The sequence below is a fragment of the Arachis ipaensis genome, chromosome B05, assembly GCF_000816755.2.
Source record: "Arachis ipaensis cultivar K30076 chromosome B05, Araip1.1, whole genome shotgun sequence".
Lineage (NCBI taxonomy): Eukaryota > Viridiplantae > Streptophyta > Magnoliopsida > Fabales > Fabaceae > Arachis > Arachis ipaensis.
In genome coordinates, this window is record NC_029789.2 from 329,592 (window position 1) to 345,784 (window position 16,193).

The 16,193-nt window shown below is 35.3% G+C and overlaps 2 protein-coding genes across 2 annotated transcripts; one reads left to right on the forward strand and one right to left on the reverse strand.

The window, feature by feature from the left end:
• On the forward strand, positions 1,138 to 6,279 carry LOC107641602 (guanosine nucleotide diphosphate dissociation inhibitor At5g09550-like). The gene is made up of 13 exons (XM_016345084.2): positions 1,138 to 1,343; positions 1,636 to 1,698; positions 1,803 to 1,886; positions 2,473 to 2,580; positions 2,690 to 2,862; positions 3,214 to 3,325; positions 4,105 to 4,185; positions 4,270 to 4,332; positions 4,791 to 4,892; positions 4,979 to 5,103; positions 5,190 to 5,400; positions 5,696 to 5,770; positions 5,927 to 6,279. The coding sequence occupies exons 1-13, from the start codon at positions 1,257 to 1,259 to the stop codon at positions 5,975 to 5,977; spliced, it is 1,335 nt and encodes a 444-aa protein (XP_016200570.1). The 5' UTR covers positions 1,138 to 1,256; the 3' UTR covers positions 5,978 to 6,279.
• Positions 7,234 to 10,461, reverse strand: LOC107642273 (very-long-chain (3R)-3-hydroxyacyl-CoA dehydratase PASTICCINO 2A). Its single transcript, XM_021122711.1, has 10 exons — positions 10,353 to 10,461; positions 10,103 to 10,185; positions 9,864 to 9,975; positions 9,667 to 9,685; positions 9,462 to 9,550; positions 9,304 to 9,357; positions 8,429 to 8,499; positions 8,258 to 8,339; positions 7,667 to 7,763; positions 7,234 to 7,569 (listed from the first exon to the last, which is right to left on the reverse strand). Exons 2-10 carry the CDS (start codon positions 10,171 to 10,173, stop codon positions 7,499 to 7,501), a joined length of 666 nt encoding a protein of 221 aa, XP_020978370.1. The 5' UTR covers positions 10,174 to 10,185; positions 10,353 to 10,461; the 3' UTR covers positions 7,234 to 7,498.

Genomic DNA, 16,193 nt, shown 5'->3' on the forward strand with positions numbered 1-16,193 from the left:
ATATATAATTATTAATTATAAATTGAGCTACTAAACTGAACTTATCCAAACTCAAGTTCGACTTATTAAATTTATAAGATTATTGTATCTCTACTCTTAAATCTGTAACTAACCTTAAACTCTATACCACCATCTAAGTTGTAATAGTCTTTATCTATGTTAAAAAACGGAGTTTTATCGTGCATCGCGTCCAGATCCAACTTCTGATAGTGATTCAGTACAGTTGATAAGGCCAGAATTGGTTGCGGGACAAGAAGAAGATACCGAACTTATGCCTCCACCGGCGTCTCGGTACAAACCCCTTCTCGTCATCATCTTCAGAAGAACCACTATTGTTGCTATCCGCAACATACTTCTCCTCGGATTCCTCACCATCCACGTCCATGTCTTCCATTCGCAATGTGTATCGGTGGTGGTGCAATAGGTGGGTCGTCCTGCACAAAATTCGAGTGGTCAAATCTACCGTCACCAACATCACCGACTTCCGCAGAAAGCTCCATAACTTATTCCGCCATGGTTTTCCTATGGATGTCAAATATGAGCCGTACATGCTCGTTGTCATGGAAGTAAAACAGATGAAACTGGAAAACTCAATTTTTCATCGATGCTAGCAACCTATACCCTACCATTCCGATCTCTTTTCTCCCACTATCACCAACGCTACTCAATATCAGACTGTTCAGCTCGGACAAAGAATTAATTCGCCGGGTGCGCAACAGAATGAGATTATCACACTCAAATATGATTCTGTTGTCATTATTTTTCATATGGCAATTGGGATACCCACTCATAACCACATATATATCCACTACCACTAGACATTTTAGCTTATTTTTTGGAATAAAAATGAAAGAGAGAAAGAAGTAAGATGTTTGTGAAGAATATAAAGGATTGCACATTTTTTTTATAGTTGCTGAAAATTTATCATAATATATATCGTTTACAGTGGCGTCATAATATTGGATATATAAATAAATTATTATTTAGAAAAAGATGTAACAAGATATGTTCGTACATAAATGGTATGACCGTATCCGTATGAGTACCATTTTGGTAATTTAACAAATTTTTTTTGTTTGGTAGTGCTTGGGCCGTTGGAAACGCGGTTGGTATTTATAGCGGTAAATCCGATCCTCCCGGGAATTTGTTCAAATTGCTCTTCACTCACTCCTCTCTCTCCATTCTCTCTCTTTTCTCTCTCACTCTCTCAATCTGCACTCTCATTTTCTCTTTTCTCTTTCTCTTTTTCTCGCGCCATGGATGAAGAATACGATGTTATAGTCCTCGGAACCGGACTCAAAGAATGCATCCTCAGCGGCCTTCTCTCCGTCAATGGCCTCAAGGTACTCTCTCTCTCCCGCACATTCTCCTCTATTTTTTTCCTTTAATTTTTCGTGAAATCACATTCGTAATTATGGATCTAAATTTAAAAGAGGTGCAACAAGGAATTCTTATTGACAAAAAAAATAAATAAATAAAATACGATTGATCTAGATTTTGCTGTTTTGTTTTGTGATCGACTTGTACGAGACGAATCTGAAATTCATTAGTCAAGGTATATTATCGATTTAGAGTGTGGATAAATCTGAAAAAAAACTGCGTTCACTTACGCGCTTGGATTTGGATATCGGACAGGTGTTGCATATGGATCGGAATGATTATTATGGAGGAGAATCCACGTCGCTTAATCTTAAACAGGTAAATAATGTTTGCCACTCTCATTTTGTTTAGGATCTTCAAAGCGTATTATATGATCGGAATTATAATTTAATATCACATTAACTGTCACTAATTTCTTGTAGTTGTGGAAGCGATTTAGGGGGGATGACAATCCTCCAGAGACTCTGGGATCAAGCAAAGAATACAATGTTGATATGATTCCTAAGGTACACACATCCTTTCAGAATTTTCTTAATCCATCTTATTTTGAATATAGAATTTGCGATATATTTTATTTTATTTCTTAAATAAAATTCTCCAATAATGGTAATCGCCCTTTCGAGAAATATTAAGTTTGTTCTCCAGAAATTATTATAGAATCCGAGCTCTCCCTTGAGCCATAGTCTCCCTCTAGCAGAGTATCACCTATATTAATGTTTAAGTACAAATTTCACATGGAATACTTCCTTGAAAGACCTTATTGCCTCTGTCTGAGGGAGTGGTAATAATGAAAAGAAATTGGCTGTAGAAATAATTGATATGTGTACTTTTTTTTTCTTTTTCTTCTTTTTCCAAGACCATGCGACTCATTATCGTTAACCATCAACGATAATAAAAGAATTTAATTATATACCGTCTGTGTAAAGGAATTTTATACAAAAAGACCAACTAATAATATATTCTCACATTAGGAAAAGTAACTAACTTTCAAATTTACTACTTAAAAAGTCATGTAAATATCTGAGTACGTAAGACCTATCACACTTTTAATTAACCTTTTCCCACTATATTGTTTTCTTTATGCTTAAACAGTTCATGATGGCAAATGGCGGTTTGGTTCGTGTTCTCATCCACACTAATGTGACCAAATATCTGAGTTTCAAGGCAGTAGATGGCAGCTTTGTTTACAACAAAGGAAAGGTTTGAAGCTAAATATACGTCTCTGGGCCTAGAATCATTCATATTCAATACAAAACGCCATTCTCAAGGTCGAATTCATCAAGCTGATGAATTTCAATCCTTCTTTCAGATTCATAAAGTACCAGCAAACGATGTGGAAGCTTTGAAATCCCCCCTCATGGGGCTGTTTGAGAAGCGGCGAGCTCGGAAATTTTTCATTTACGTACAAGACTATGACGAAAGTGATCCAAAATCTCACGAAGGAATGGACCTTAACAAAGTGACAGCTAAAGAACTCATTACGTACTGTATCAATAACATTCCTCTGAGTTTCTTTTTCCTGTGCTTGTGTGTGAAGAATTTGAACAACAAATGATCAGTTATTTCTCTAATATGGACACTCAATTTTGTTCAGGAGGAACTGTCAAACTCAGCATGTTCTGTTGGATTTAAAACATATCAGTGGAGTTAAATAATCCTTTTCAGTAAAAATGAAAAAATCATATATGACATGACTTTAAAGCTACTGAAAGTGAGATAGTTATTAACACCGTATTAGAGGAAGGACGTTCTTCTAGAATGGTTATTATCATCCTATATGACTATTCATAACTTTCTGGTTTGTATAATAACTTTATTTTTTAATTTAATTAGGAAATATGGTTTGGATGACAACACAATTGATTTCATTGGCCATGCGTTGGCTCTACATTTGGATGATTCTTACTTAAATCAGCCTGCAATGGATTTTGTGAAGAGGATTAAGGTATCTAATTTTCCCTTATAGATATTTCTGGTGCAATACTTCTTGTTTCCTGCATTTCTGTGTCGAACTTAACTATTTCTTTAGGATTAAATTTCCATGTCAGTTTGTATAGCAGAAGAAGCAAGATAGCACCAGGGTGTTACAACACCGGAATAGTATAATTTCATGTATTCTGCTTATTGAGAAACAACTTTTTCCTCTTTTGGTTCTTGGGAACTCCCATTAGATTAAGAGAACATGAATTGGGAATGTGGGGATTTATCGCTCACCACAGAAACTCTACAGAACCAGTACATCCAGTATAATTATTACTTTTCTTCACTGGGAATATGGCTGGTGCATTTAACAGAATAGAAGTAAATTTGTTTATAAAGCCTTCTACTTTAGGGAAAATTAATTAAAAGAAAAAAGAAAAAGGGGGATTTTCTAAAACTTCACTGTTTTAGCAAGAAGGGATTAGTGTCTTGCTTACTAGCTCTTAATAGCACCTTCTGATTTTCTAGTTGAAGAGGCTAAAGCATGCAATCTTGTAAGGGATGAAGTTGTAAACCATAAAGCTATTTTGAAAACTTTAAGTTATTTCAAACTTCAAATCCAGATATCAAATATCATTGTACCATTCCATATTTGACATTTTTGTTAGTCCGAGAATTTTTTTCTCTCAATCATGCCGTGCCTAGCTCGTTCTGAAGCACAACCAATCATAACCTTTTCATTGAGGAGTTGTGAATTGTCCAATTTCGAAGGCCTAATCTAGTTTAACTTTGTTTTTAATAAAGCTATATGCAGAGTCTCTAGCACGCTTCCGGGGTGGATCTCCATATATTTACCCACTCTATGGACTGGGAGAGCTTCCTCAGGTTTTTATGACATAACTAGAATATTAAAAACTACCCTTTGAGAATATTTTATTTACTTTGACTGTAATGATACAAATTCGGCAGGGATTCGCTCGTTTGAGTGCTGTTTATGGTGGCACCTACATGCTAAACAAGCCAGAATGCAAGGTATATTAATATATGCTTCAAAATATACAAGTGGGGATGTTTATATTTACAAAGTTCAACCAATCTAATAATTGAACATAACGACTTTATGCCACTACTGTGTCCTACATTTATTGAACATTATGTGTACTATTTTTGTATACATGTCTCTTGTACACTTTTCATTTTTAGTATTAAAACTTAAAAGTGATTAATAAAAAAGAAGATAAAATATTTATTTTTTATACCACAAAAAAAAAAAAGATGTACAGGAAAATATATACACAAAAATAATAAAAATAGTATTTCTGTTTATTAACATGTAATACGGAACTACATATAGCAGCTAAACATATTATAACTTGTCGATCAAATTCAGTTTAGGATGCATGTGTCCATACAAAAGCTTAAACGCTAAAATACTTATCGAGTTAACGGGGAAATGAATGATACTAGTTTCTAGATTCTACTGATGACAGGTTGAGTTTGATGAGAATGGAAAGGCCTTTGGTGTAACCTCCGAAGGCGAAACAGCAAAATGCAAAAAAGTTGTCTGTGACCCTTCATACCTACCAGACAAGGTATGTTACTTATAATGATCATAATATAGGAATACTGATCCAAGTCTTATTCCTTTGAATGAAAAGAAAATTGTATCTATCAATAGGTGAAGAAAGTGGGGAGAGTGGCCCGTGCTATTTGTATTATGAGCCATCCAATCCCAAACACCCACGACTCTCCATCAGTTCAGGTTATTCTGCCTCAGAAACAACTTGGGCGTAAATCAGATATGTATGTATGCCAACTTTTTTTAGATTAGTGAATTGTCTTTATACTTTTTCTTTTCCTTATAGTAACTTGACTTTACCATGCTTCAGGTATCTTTTCTGCTGCTCCTACTCTCATAATGTAGCTCCAAAAGGAAAATACATTTCGTTTGTGACAACAGAAGCAGAGACTGATAATCCTAAGGAGGAATTGAAGCCTGGCATAGATCTCCTTGGACCTGTGGATGAAATATTTTTTGATGCCTACGACAGATATGAACCCATTAACCAGCACGATGTTGATAGCTGCTTCATATCCACAGTAAGTATTACTTAAAGGGATCATGTTTCTTATCCTTTTATGGTTTTTAACACAAGTGTAAGCGGATCCCTTTACTTCCTGAAACTTTATGCATGAGAGCTATCATGGTTTGATATTCCATCTTCATCTTGTAGCTTGCAAGATTTTTTAAACAATGATACCGCTATTTGCCTCTATAATTTTCTCTTAAATATTCTTATGTATTTACTTCTCTGGAAAACTGAACCCTGTCTTGCATATGTTTAGCCGTATTTCTTGTAATCATTAATCATATTCTGACATATAAATTCTGCAGAGCTATGATGCGACAACACATTTTGAAACCACCGTAACAAACGTGATTGACATGTACAGAAAGATTACTGGAAAGGTAAGCATTAGTTATTAGACTGTTATTTCAAGGTTATATAGGACATGATAAATTTTCTTTGTATTTGATTTCAGCCATTGGAAGGAGTTTCTGATACTCTACTATTTCAACTAATTCTACTAATTCCTTCTTTTTCACTGCTTTATATAAACTCAGGAGTTGGACCTGTCTGTGGATCTGAGTGCAGCCAGTGCTGCAGAAGAATGAAAACTGAGTTTTCAGTATACTTTTCATCAACTTCACAGTGCTGACTAGTTGATATTAATCTTTTAGTATTTTCCTCGAGGCTGAAATTGATCAAGGCTTGGTTTATGTGCTTTCTCACTCTCCAGGTCTATGGAGCCAAGAGAATTATTGTCATGCAGTTTGTTTTTTCTTGTTACGAACTCTTAAGGCATTAGCCTCTTGAACATGAGAAAACAAAGTTTTTCCTTTATTTTCAACAAAAATGTTGTATCATCGAATTAGTTAAAATAGAGTATTAAATAAGTAATTTTACGTTCAACAAATTATTTTTCTTCAAGTAGTTATTTATAGAAAAATATAGATATAAGGCCATTATGAATTTATTCCAAATAAATATCTGTAGAAATCTTTATCTTGGTCTACACCTGAGTTTTATGATCACCCAATGGAAATTGGGATCTCTTCTAAGCATTGATAGAACCTTGCTTTGTAGGATCAGTAGCATCTTGAAACAGTATTATGGCATATTGCACCTCAAAACGATATTCCTATGCGTTTCAACATAATATTAACACACTTGGCCTCGATGTAATAGCACAAATGGACTTACATTGTAAATTTACCGTGTTCATGTACCATATAAACATATATGTAAGACTGGCTCAGTTGAACTTGCCAGTGCCATGGAAAGAATATGCATTAGAAATTTAGCATGCAGAAAATTAGTTCCTCCTCAACTTCACTTGACAATGGACTTATAAAGTCACAGGGAATCCTCTTAAGTTGGAATTACACGCATTAATTATGTAGACTGATGCTATATGATCCCCCTTTTGTGTAGGACAGTAAAGTCAAAAGAAAGAAAGAGAGAAGAAAAAAAAATATACTTGTACCAATTTTTGGTATACTATTGAGTGTACTACACTTTTTTTTTTTTAAATAGTATAAAAGATAAATCTTTTATTTTCTCTCCTTATCAGTCACTTTAATACTAAAAATAAAAGCTATATATGTAAACTATACAACAAATATGATGCCTATAACATTCCCAAAAGAAACAGAGAAAGCATAAATGCAAAAACAACTGAGATGTGTAGAGATATTATAGACTCCCCTTATAGTGCGAGTACAAATGGCATTTTCTATTTTTCTTTCTTTATCAATTATTATATGTACCAAATAAGAGCTACTATATGCCAATTTACTAACCGAAGCTTTTTGTTTTATATAATTGAAGTCGAGGAAGGGTGAGTAGTTGCAGTTTGACACCCAAAAAAGCCTCACAAATTGTTTCCTCACCACACATTCGTTATTTAGAATTTCGCATATTATTAGGTTCATGTACATTGAAAGGCATTATTAGCTAAAGGAACTTGCAACAAATAAACTAAGAACAAAATACTTTAATTTCTTCACTCTTAAGCATACACTTGCAAGAAAGGCAACAGTTAGTTGGATACATATGTGAATCCAAACCAAGACAAGACATGCCTATATCCTATGTTTGGCCAAAATCCAATGATAAACTACAACAGATGCTAATCATTCCCTCTTTGATTTTGAGAGCGCTTTCTTCCTCTGTGCAAGCATGTATGTATACATGTGAGGGCTTCCTGCATTGAGTTATGCCATTCAAACACTTATAAAGTCAGCCAAAAATTCTAAACTATCTAAGAACTGTGGCAGAGAGAAAAGTTGTAGAATGCTTGCCTGGGACATAGATTCCAAGTACAACAATAGCAGCATAGAAGTAGTCGAACGAGAAGTTCCATTTGTTTGGCATTCTTATGCAATACTTCTCAGATGCCTGAAAAATAGACATTATGGTATGTAGATAACTTGAGTGAAGAAAAAAACACCATGTCAAATTGTTCCTACATTCTATCAAGATATATAAACATTTTCCTGTGTTTCCATTTATTTGCCACTATCACTTTTTTGGCAATCTTTTTATCGATGTATCTTGGTACAGAAGAAACATTGATTTAAGCATATACCAAACTATGACCGATACAAACGAAAGGGAATAGAGAGAGTATCAATTGTCTCATCCACTTTCATCAGTTTGGGAATCCCAAGAAATCGAAGATGCTTAAGTGTTTTGAAGGTCAATCAACATGAATAGTTTCATAAAGAAGTGCTCTTTCCTCTTCGTCCTCTGCTTGATTAGTAATAAATAAAAGAGCAAAAGCACAAACCATATATGCTTGTGATGATAAAAAAAACATGCAAAAACACAACCAGCAATATAGATATCCTATTGGATCCTAAAAAATTTATGTACGGTATCTGTTTCTTTACCTTGATGAATGGCAGTGCAATGTATATCAGACCAACTTCACTGCTAATGCCTGTTGGATACAGCAGTAAGAAAGTGCTATATCTGCAAGTAGAGAATTTCAGCCAATATATCAGGAAAATACGATCTATCCATTACTCTACTATACGCAGCTACCGGACCTTCAATCATACCTTAGCCACAAAAGCCATGATGGGGCAAAACCGAAAGCCTCCTTGAAGCCAAAGAAAGAATAGCGAATTATCTGCAGTTGCAACAATCAAAAATGGTATTGGCTGATACATATTTTACCTTTTTAACACAGAAAAAATGGTACATTTACCCGAAGCAATAGATGGGGAGCCAAACCTAAAGGCCTACTGGTTTGAGTTACATGTAACAGGTGCTTATAAGTTATAACCATTAAATAATAAATTAACATTTCAAATGAAAAAAACATATCTAAATAATTACATTACACTACTATATATGTCACACAACAGGAAATTGTGACGTCTCAGGTCTGCCTCTATGTTTAACAGAATAAACAGGCACAATGCCAAGCCCCAATCTGACTATAAATACACAGTGGAGTGTACCAGGATAATCAGATCAACAATCCATCTATATACTGGAAAACTTGATCTACAACTTCACATTGTCAAATATAACACGAAGTTATCAAAATTTATAAGGAGTTACATCCAAATATAACATGTTTGGACTGTAATTACAAATGGTGGCTGTTTTGTAAGTGGCACAAATCAAATTTTGTCGACTACGCCCTACAGCCTACGCCCATACTTTCACTGACTTTAGCAGAGAAATCTTACTGAGCCTAATATCCCATGAATAATGAGTTATCTAGTTCTATGCTATGGCATCCAGCAATTAGAATCTACTCATCAGTGTTAAGAAGCCAAGTAATCAACTTACTTTGCTCTTAGCACTTTCAATTGCTTCAAATATGATATTTGAAGTTAGAGATAGCAAATAGAGGAAATGAAATATATATATATAACTAAGTATAAATAAATCAATAACCACCTAGAAATTGTGAAAGACTTACCTCAGTGATGGACCAGCTGATTAGTAGGGAGGTAACAAGCACATGATTCCGGGTCTGTCATAAAACATATATAAGTAACTTTTCAATAAATAACACAGCTGAAAATTGAATTAAAAGATAAATTAAATGAAATTTTAAGAGTTGAAATTTGTCTTAACCTCAGGGAAACTCCATAAGATGCCCCAAGTCAGGTACAACCTAGAACCTATCTGTGGCAAGGTTGCTGAAACTGGAGACCGGACAAGCCCTTCATCATTGAATTAAAAAGGATATTAAGGTCAATAAACAAGCATTCTCTAACACTGAGATCCCCATATTTATTAACCCCAATGTAATGACGAAAATGGGAAGAAGATTACTCACCTACCAAACCATGCAGAATCTGGTACACGATGCAATCCAAAGCCCCACCAGAAAACACCCCACAAAAAATACATAACTTCAGAAATTCCCACAAATTGATATATTTTCCCAGAAAATAAACAAAAGGGTATCTCCCAATCTAGTCAAAACCTGTTTTTTCCCCTTTTATCTTTTTGGGGGGTGACGTAGATACATACCTCTAACACAGCGGCGGTTTGAGCAAAAAGCAAAGGTTTTTCGGCTGCGTTGTAAACGTTTTCATGACCCGACTCCTTCAACGTTATCAGAACATGATACAGAACCTGAGACCTGTGTTCCCAAATTGAAAGCACCGTTCCAAATCAGAACCGAATGCATACATGGCTAATAAGAAACGAAAGATCTGAAATAGCTCGAAAAAAAAAAAACAATTTTTTGAATATTGAATAGTGAGTACCATCCAAAGAAGACGGTCCAGTTGTAAATGGAGAGGTAGAGGCGCCTGAGAAGAGAGAAGAAACCCGCCATTGAATGTGAGATCTGAGGAACATGCAAGTGTGGGAGGAGAGGAGTTGAGAGAATGAAAGATCCAATGTTAAATATTGTGGTGTGTTGTGTTGTGTTGTGTTGCTAAGTGGAATTAAATTTGTCATGTTGTGTTAGTTAAGAGTAGTTCAACTTCTTAACTGCTACCACTACTTACTTTCTTTCTTCAGTGGATTTTGTTCAGTAGAACGTGAGTAGGAGAAGCTGTTGTTCGTTGGCAGATGCAACAAGATAGAGACATCATAGTTATGATCATGCCTTTTATTTATTATTATTGTTGATTGTTCATTCAAACGACAGTTGACACAATAAGCATCATTCATTAATAATTTGAACAAGGGTAAATGGAAAAAAATTGCTAAATATTAATTGCCAAAAATAAAATTAAATGTTAAAAATAATAAAAGAATTTTATACCCAGAAAAATTATACATCTAGAAATTACATAACCTCCTCCATAAAAAGTAGTTATGAAATTATAAAATTTTTTTAGTTAGAATTGTCGATGTATAATTATTTTAAGGTTAAAAAGTAGTTTCCTCGATAAGGAAAATGAGTAACTTTCATTTTATGTTGATAAATTTGGTAGAGGTGTATATGGGTCGGGTAACACCGGGTTTAGCTTAATCCAGATCCGATTCGAAATACAGAACGGATTTAATTTTTAGACTCTAACCTGGTTTTAGACTCGATGAAACTTACGCATCTTTGGGCCGGGTAAAAATCGGATGAAAACCGGATCTTTAGCATGTAAAAATTACCTAATCTCCAACCATTATTTCACAATTCACATAGTAAAATTCACTTAAAAAAATATAACAAGAATCAACCCTTCTCTAAAATTAAAGAATAACCATAATCAATTAATTGTGTATGATGATCGGGCCACCAAACCAAGTTCAGGTGACCCAAGCTATGGCACAGACCCGATCCGAAATAATGACCGAGTCTATTTTTTAGACTCTTTCTCGATCCTAAACCCGATAAAATCATATTAAATTAGCCCCTAAAATGTTCGGGACCAGATCGGGTCGGGTCGGGTCTTCGGATCGGGTCTGGCCATGTACACCCCTAAAATTTGGTATATTTTTTAAAGCTTTTTTTTTTTGGGTTTCATTAATTAAAATGAAGGCCAGTACATATCTGTAACTACACTGAAATAAACCTTTACAATCAATATGGATAACTAAAATAAATCTACGCTTCTAATTAATAGAAATCTATACAACTTTAAGAGTTTTGGATTATTTGATGATAAATTTAATGATTATGTGAGCTCCTCAGATCTCAAATCATGATGCTCAGATCACTTGGTAAAATTATGTTCGGATGTGTACTTGTGCAAATTTATTATGTTATAGCGTCTAAGTATTTTTTTTTTATTTGTTTATTTTTCTATTTGTGTTGCACTTTTAGAATGTTAGATTGTCAAAACTCTATATCTTGTTAGAACGTTGGATAATTCGATCTGGATATCAAAAATTGTTTAGATAAGAAAAAAAAAAAAAAACTATTATTATTCATATACATATACATATATATTTGGTTGTCTTATTTTAGTATTTAAGAAAATAGTGTTTAATAATACATTTAAAGTTTTTTTTTTAAAGAAAGGAGCTTAACATAACAAGTGGAGTGTAAGAAGACTATAAAAATCAACATAAATAAAAGAAAAAACAAAAAACAAAAAAGTACCAATACAAAGAACACTAATTTTTATCCTTTGTCATCTCCAGCATCGACATCAACAACAAAAAAGATCCACACCTAGCCACTCCTTATAGTTTGTAAATGACATATGTATAATCTCGTTGACCCCTTTTCTTTTATGCTGAAAAATCCTTCTATTCCTTTCTAACCAAATGTTTCAAATAATAGCATAAAAACACACCATCCATCTCTTACGCATCTCCTTACTAGTGGATATCTCTGTCCAACTTAGGAAATGCTCCTTTAACGTCCCTGGACATGACCATTGCCTTCTAACAAATGATAACCAAGCACACTAAACCTGTCAAGTAAAGTCACAACCCATAAACAAACGGTGACCATGTTCAACATCTTTGTTACATAACACGTATACAACATCTTCCTGGTTGATAACGCCAAACCTACGCAGTCTCTCCTTCGTATTAACCTTGTCAGACAATACAAACCAGACAAACAATTCAACTCTTGGAGGAATTAGACCTTTTCAAATTGTCCTAATAAAGCTGTAACTTGTTATATCCTCCGGAATTATTTTTGCCTGCAAAACCTGCACAAAAAGAGTTAGTAGAAAAGATTCCTTATTTATCAAATTTTCACACAACTCTATCCTTTCTGCCATAAGCAAGGTTGATCAGTCTTAATGCATCATGCATCTAGTTCACTAAATCCAACTCCCATTGGAACAGCTCTTGCCTCCATTGGAAGTTCCATATCCACTCTACCCTATCTCAAAACCCACAATCCCCTATAACGGATCCTCTTTGGTTTGAAACTGAGAAGAGCCTCGGAAACTGATCTTTCAGAGAACCACCACGCAACCAAACATCCTGCCAAAAACGAGTCTGTCTCCCATCACCAATCTCTATAGACAACCCAGTAACCATCTTCTGCCTTATTTGCTGGTCCTTGAACTGTATCTGGCATATATCTTTCCAGATGCCCCCGGACAGGTAGAACCAGGGAGGACAGCAACGCATTCAGGTTCAGGTTTTTACAAGAACAAACCACCTTCTTTCACAGCAGACGTTCCTCTTTCGAAAAGCGCCACCATCACTTAAACAAGAGGGCTGTGTTACGTAACATGGAATCTCCGACACCCAATCCACCAAATTTTTTGGGCGCCTGCACCACCTCCCACCTGACCAAAGCCATACCATTCTTACCATCCTACTTGCTCCATAGAAATCTTCTCTATAGAGAAATAAGTTTCTCTGCAACAGCCTTTGGCACCTTATATAGACTCAAATAATATACTCAGAAGCTATTTAATACATATTTTATGAGCACCAACTTACCAGCTTTATTGAGAACTTTGGCTTTCCATATGTTAAGATTTTCCTCTACTTTGTCTATAATTAGTTTTCAAGTCTTCACCGATCTCGGATTAGCTCCTAACGAGATTCCCAAGTATTTAATTTCGAGAGAGGCTTCCTTGCAACCCAACATGCTGCACATACACTGTACCCACTAATCATCACAGTTAATTGGAATCAAGCTAGATTTGTCAAAGTTAATATTTAACTCCGACATCAATTTAAAACAACGAAGGATTCTTCTGTAATTTTTAATGGTCTCTTCTTTTGGAGGGCAAAACAAAATAGTATCATCTGCAAACTGAAGATGCGACAGTTCAATATGATCCCTTCCAACTAGTAACGGAGATATACGCCCGTTTCTAACCGTCTCCCTAAACATCCTGTGTAGGACATCTACGACAAGTACAAACAAAAATGGAGACGGTAGATCACCTTGTCGTAGACCCATTTTCATCTTAAACGGCTTAGATGGCGAGCCGTTTATCAAATCTGACATAGAACACGTACTGACACACTCCATAAGCCACCCCCTCCATCTCCATCCAATCCCCATCTTTTGTAGCACAAGATCCACAAAGCTCCACTTGACTCTATCATATGATTTCTGGAAGTCTAGCTTTATTATCACCGCTTTCTTCTTCCTCAGCTTGATCCATTGAACTGTTTCACAAGCAATAAGAGCCTCATCATGAATCTTCCGTCCCTTAACAAAAGTACTATGTGTCTCACCTACTAGCCCTGGCATTATTGCTCGCATTCTCCTAACCAGCATCTTCGAAATAACTTTATACACACACCCTACCATGCTAATCAACCTAAGATCCTTGATTTTCTTTGCCCCAGTAAATTTCGGTGCCAGCGCCACCCATGTGAGATTAGCATCCGTCGGTAGCCTAGAAGACTGGAAGAAGTCCAACACAGCTGCCGTGAACTCAGAGTCAATTTCATCCCAACACTTCTTTATGAAGTCATGTTGTAACCATCACTTCTGAGAGCCTTGGAAGACTCACAATCCCACACTGCTTGTCTAACCTCCTCAGTAGTTGGTTGCACCTCCAAAGCAAAAGCATCCTCTTCACTGATCATTTTCACCAGACCATCTCTGAAACCCACCAATAGAGACTCCTCCTGATGATATAAGTGCTTATAAAAGTTTCTAATCGCAATCTTAATCCTACCTTGATTCCTTATCAATCTTCCATTAATGACTAGTACATCTATTCTATTGTTTCTCCTTCTCGCCGAAGCTAAGTTGTGAAAGTACCTCGTGTTTTTGTCTATGTCCCTCGCATGTCTAGATCACGACATCTGCTTCCAATGTAATTCTTTTTTCACATACCATTTCTCACAGCAAGTCACAAGTGCCCTCCTTCTTACCTCCACCGTCCCATCATAAACTCCATCACCCATCATGTCATCAATCTTCTTAATATCTTCTTCAAACTTCATAATTTTCTTGTCCATGTCATCAAAATTGTCTTTATGCCATCTTCCCAGAAAAACTGTTAAAGCCTATCTGTGAATTGTACCTCTCCTAGTCCTCTCCATTCCTCCTTAACCATCCTCCAGAAACCTTCATGTGTAAACCACGAGTCAAGACTTCTGAACGGCCTCAGACCATCTCTAATCCGCTTATCTTCCACCATAATAGGACAGTGGTCAGACAAACCCCTTGGACCCCATTGTAATCGAGTTTCTGAAAACTCCTCAAGTCATTCCAAACTAACCAGGGCCTTATCAATACAGCTACAGGATCGACCTCTGAACCATGTAAACTTGCAGTAATCGGCAAGTCCATTAACCTCATATCATGTATCCAATCTTGAATTCTTCCGTTGACAAGGTTAATCTATCAGTGTCGTGTCTTTCTTCTACCTGTACAATCTCGTTAAAGTCCCCCATGAAATAACAAGGAACCTGACATAATCCAGTTATATAACTCAGCTCCTCCCACATAACAAGCTTTTCATCTCTAGCGTGTGCACCATAAACTAATATAAAAGCACAATTGTAATTATTCTTCAGCAGAAACCCCTCAACACACAACCATCTCTCACTCTTATAAGAATTTATAATTTTAAAAAACTCATCATCCCATATCAGCAACAACCCACTAGCTGCACCAACAGACTTAACATGCTCCACCCTGCACAGTTATTTCCCCGAATTTTTGAAACATCAAAGCTAGTCACTAACTACTTTTTAGTCTCCACCAAATCTAGCATGTTTAATCTATATTTTTGCTTTAGGTCCTTTACCATCATCGACTTTCCGTCATCCCTCAACCTCCAAACATTCCAAGAACTAAAAATCATTTTAAAGAATTATTGCACACCTTTTTTTGAGTTTTGGGTCTGCTCCGTCTAGTTTTTGCCTTCTATTTCGCCAATCTTCATTTCTGCACAATTTTTTCATTCTGTTGTGGGAGAATAACCATAATGTCATCTTCTTCATTATATAACTTTGCTCGTAACTCCTTTACTAATTGCCAAGTCATTCTGTTTTCTACCAGTCCAATTTTAAATGCTCACTGTCACTAATTTGATCATCGTTTACATGTCCTTTGTCTCCCACACTATCCTCAATATTACCGTAGCCATCACCGTTATTAAGTTCCAGTATATTCCTATCACAAGTCGTTACAATTTCTGCCCCTGAACTAGCAATTTCTTGATAAACTGAAATACTTCTTTTAGAATTATTGCTATGACGATGTCTGTCGTTAAATTCTAAATAACTTCAAAAGAACAAGAAAAAAAAAAGTTATCTTATTTTTTTAAAATTTTTTTTTGTCAAGGCCAATCATATCTTATAATTTGATTCATAAATAAGTAGATGACATAGGATTTTAATCCCAAAATAATATATATATACTGATTTAATCAGATCTATATATACTTTTATCTAAAATAAGTAGAAATCAAATGAAAGAAAATTTAACAGAGTACTAAAATTAACTTTGCACTACTAATCTAG

Coding starts and splice junctions, on each gene's coding strand:
- LOC107641602 (XM_016345084.2), top strand. CDS start 1,257: ATGGATGAAGAATACGATGTTATAGTCCTCGGAACCGGACTCAAAGAA. Junction 4,186..4,269: donor GACTGGGAGAGCTTCCTCAG/GTTTTTATGACA, acceptor CAAATTCGGCAG/GGATTCGCTCGTTTGAGTGC. Junction 4,893..4,978: donor CTTCATACCTACCAGACAAG/GTATGTTACTTA, acceptor ATCTATCAATAG/GTGAAGAAAGTGGGGAGAGT.
- LOC107642273 (XM_021122711.1), bottom strand. CDS start 10,173: ATGGCGGGTTTCTTCTCTCTTCTCAGGCGCCTCTACCTCTCCATTTAC. Junction 8,500..9,303: donor TCAGCTGGTCCATCACTGAG/GTAAGTCTTTCA, acceptor TTGCAACTGCAG/ATAATTCGCTATTCTTTCTT. Junction 7,764..8,257: donor TTGCACTGCCATTCATCAAG/GTAAAGAAACAG, acceptor TCTATTTTTCAG/GCATCTGAGAAGTATTGCAT.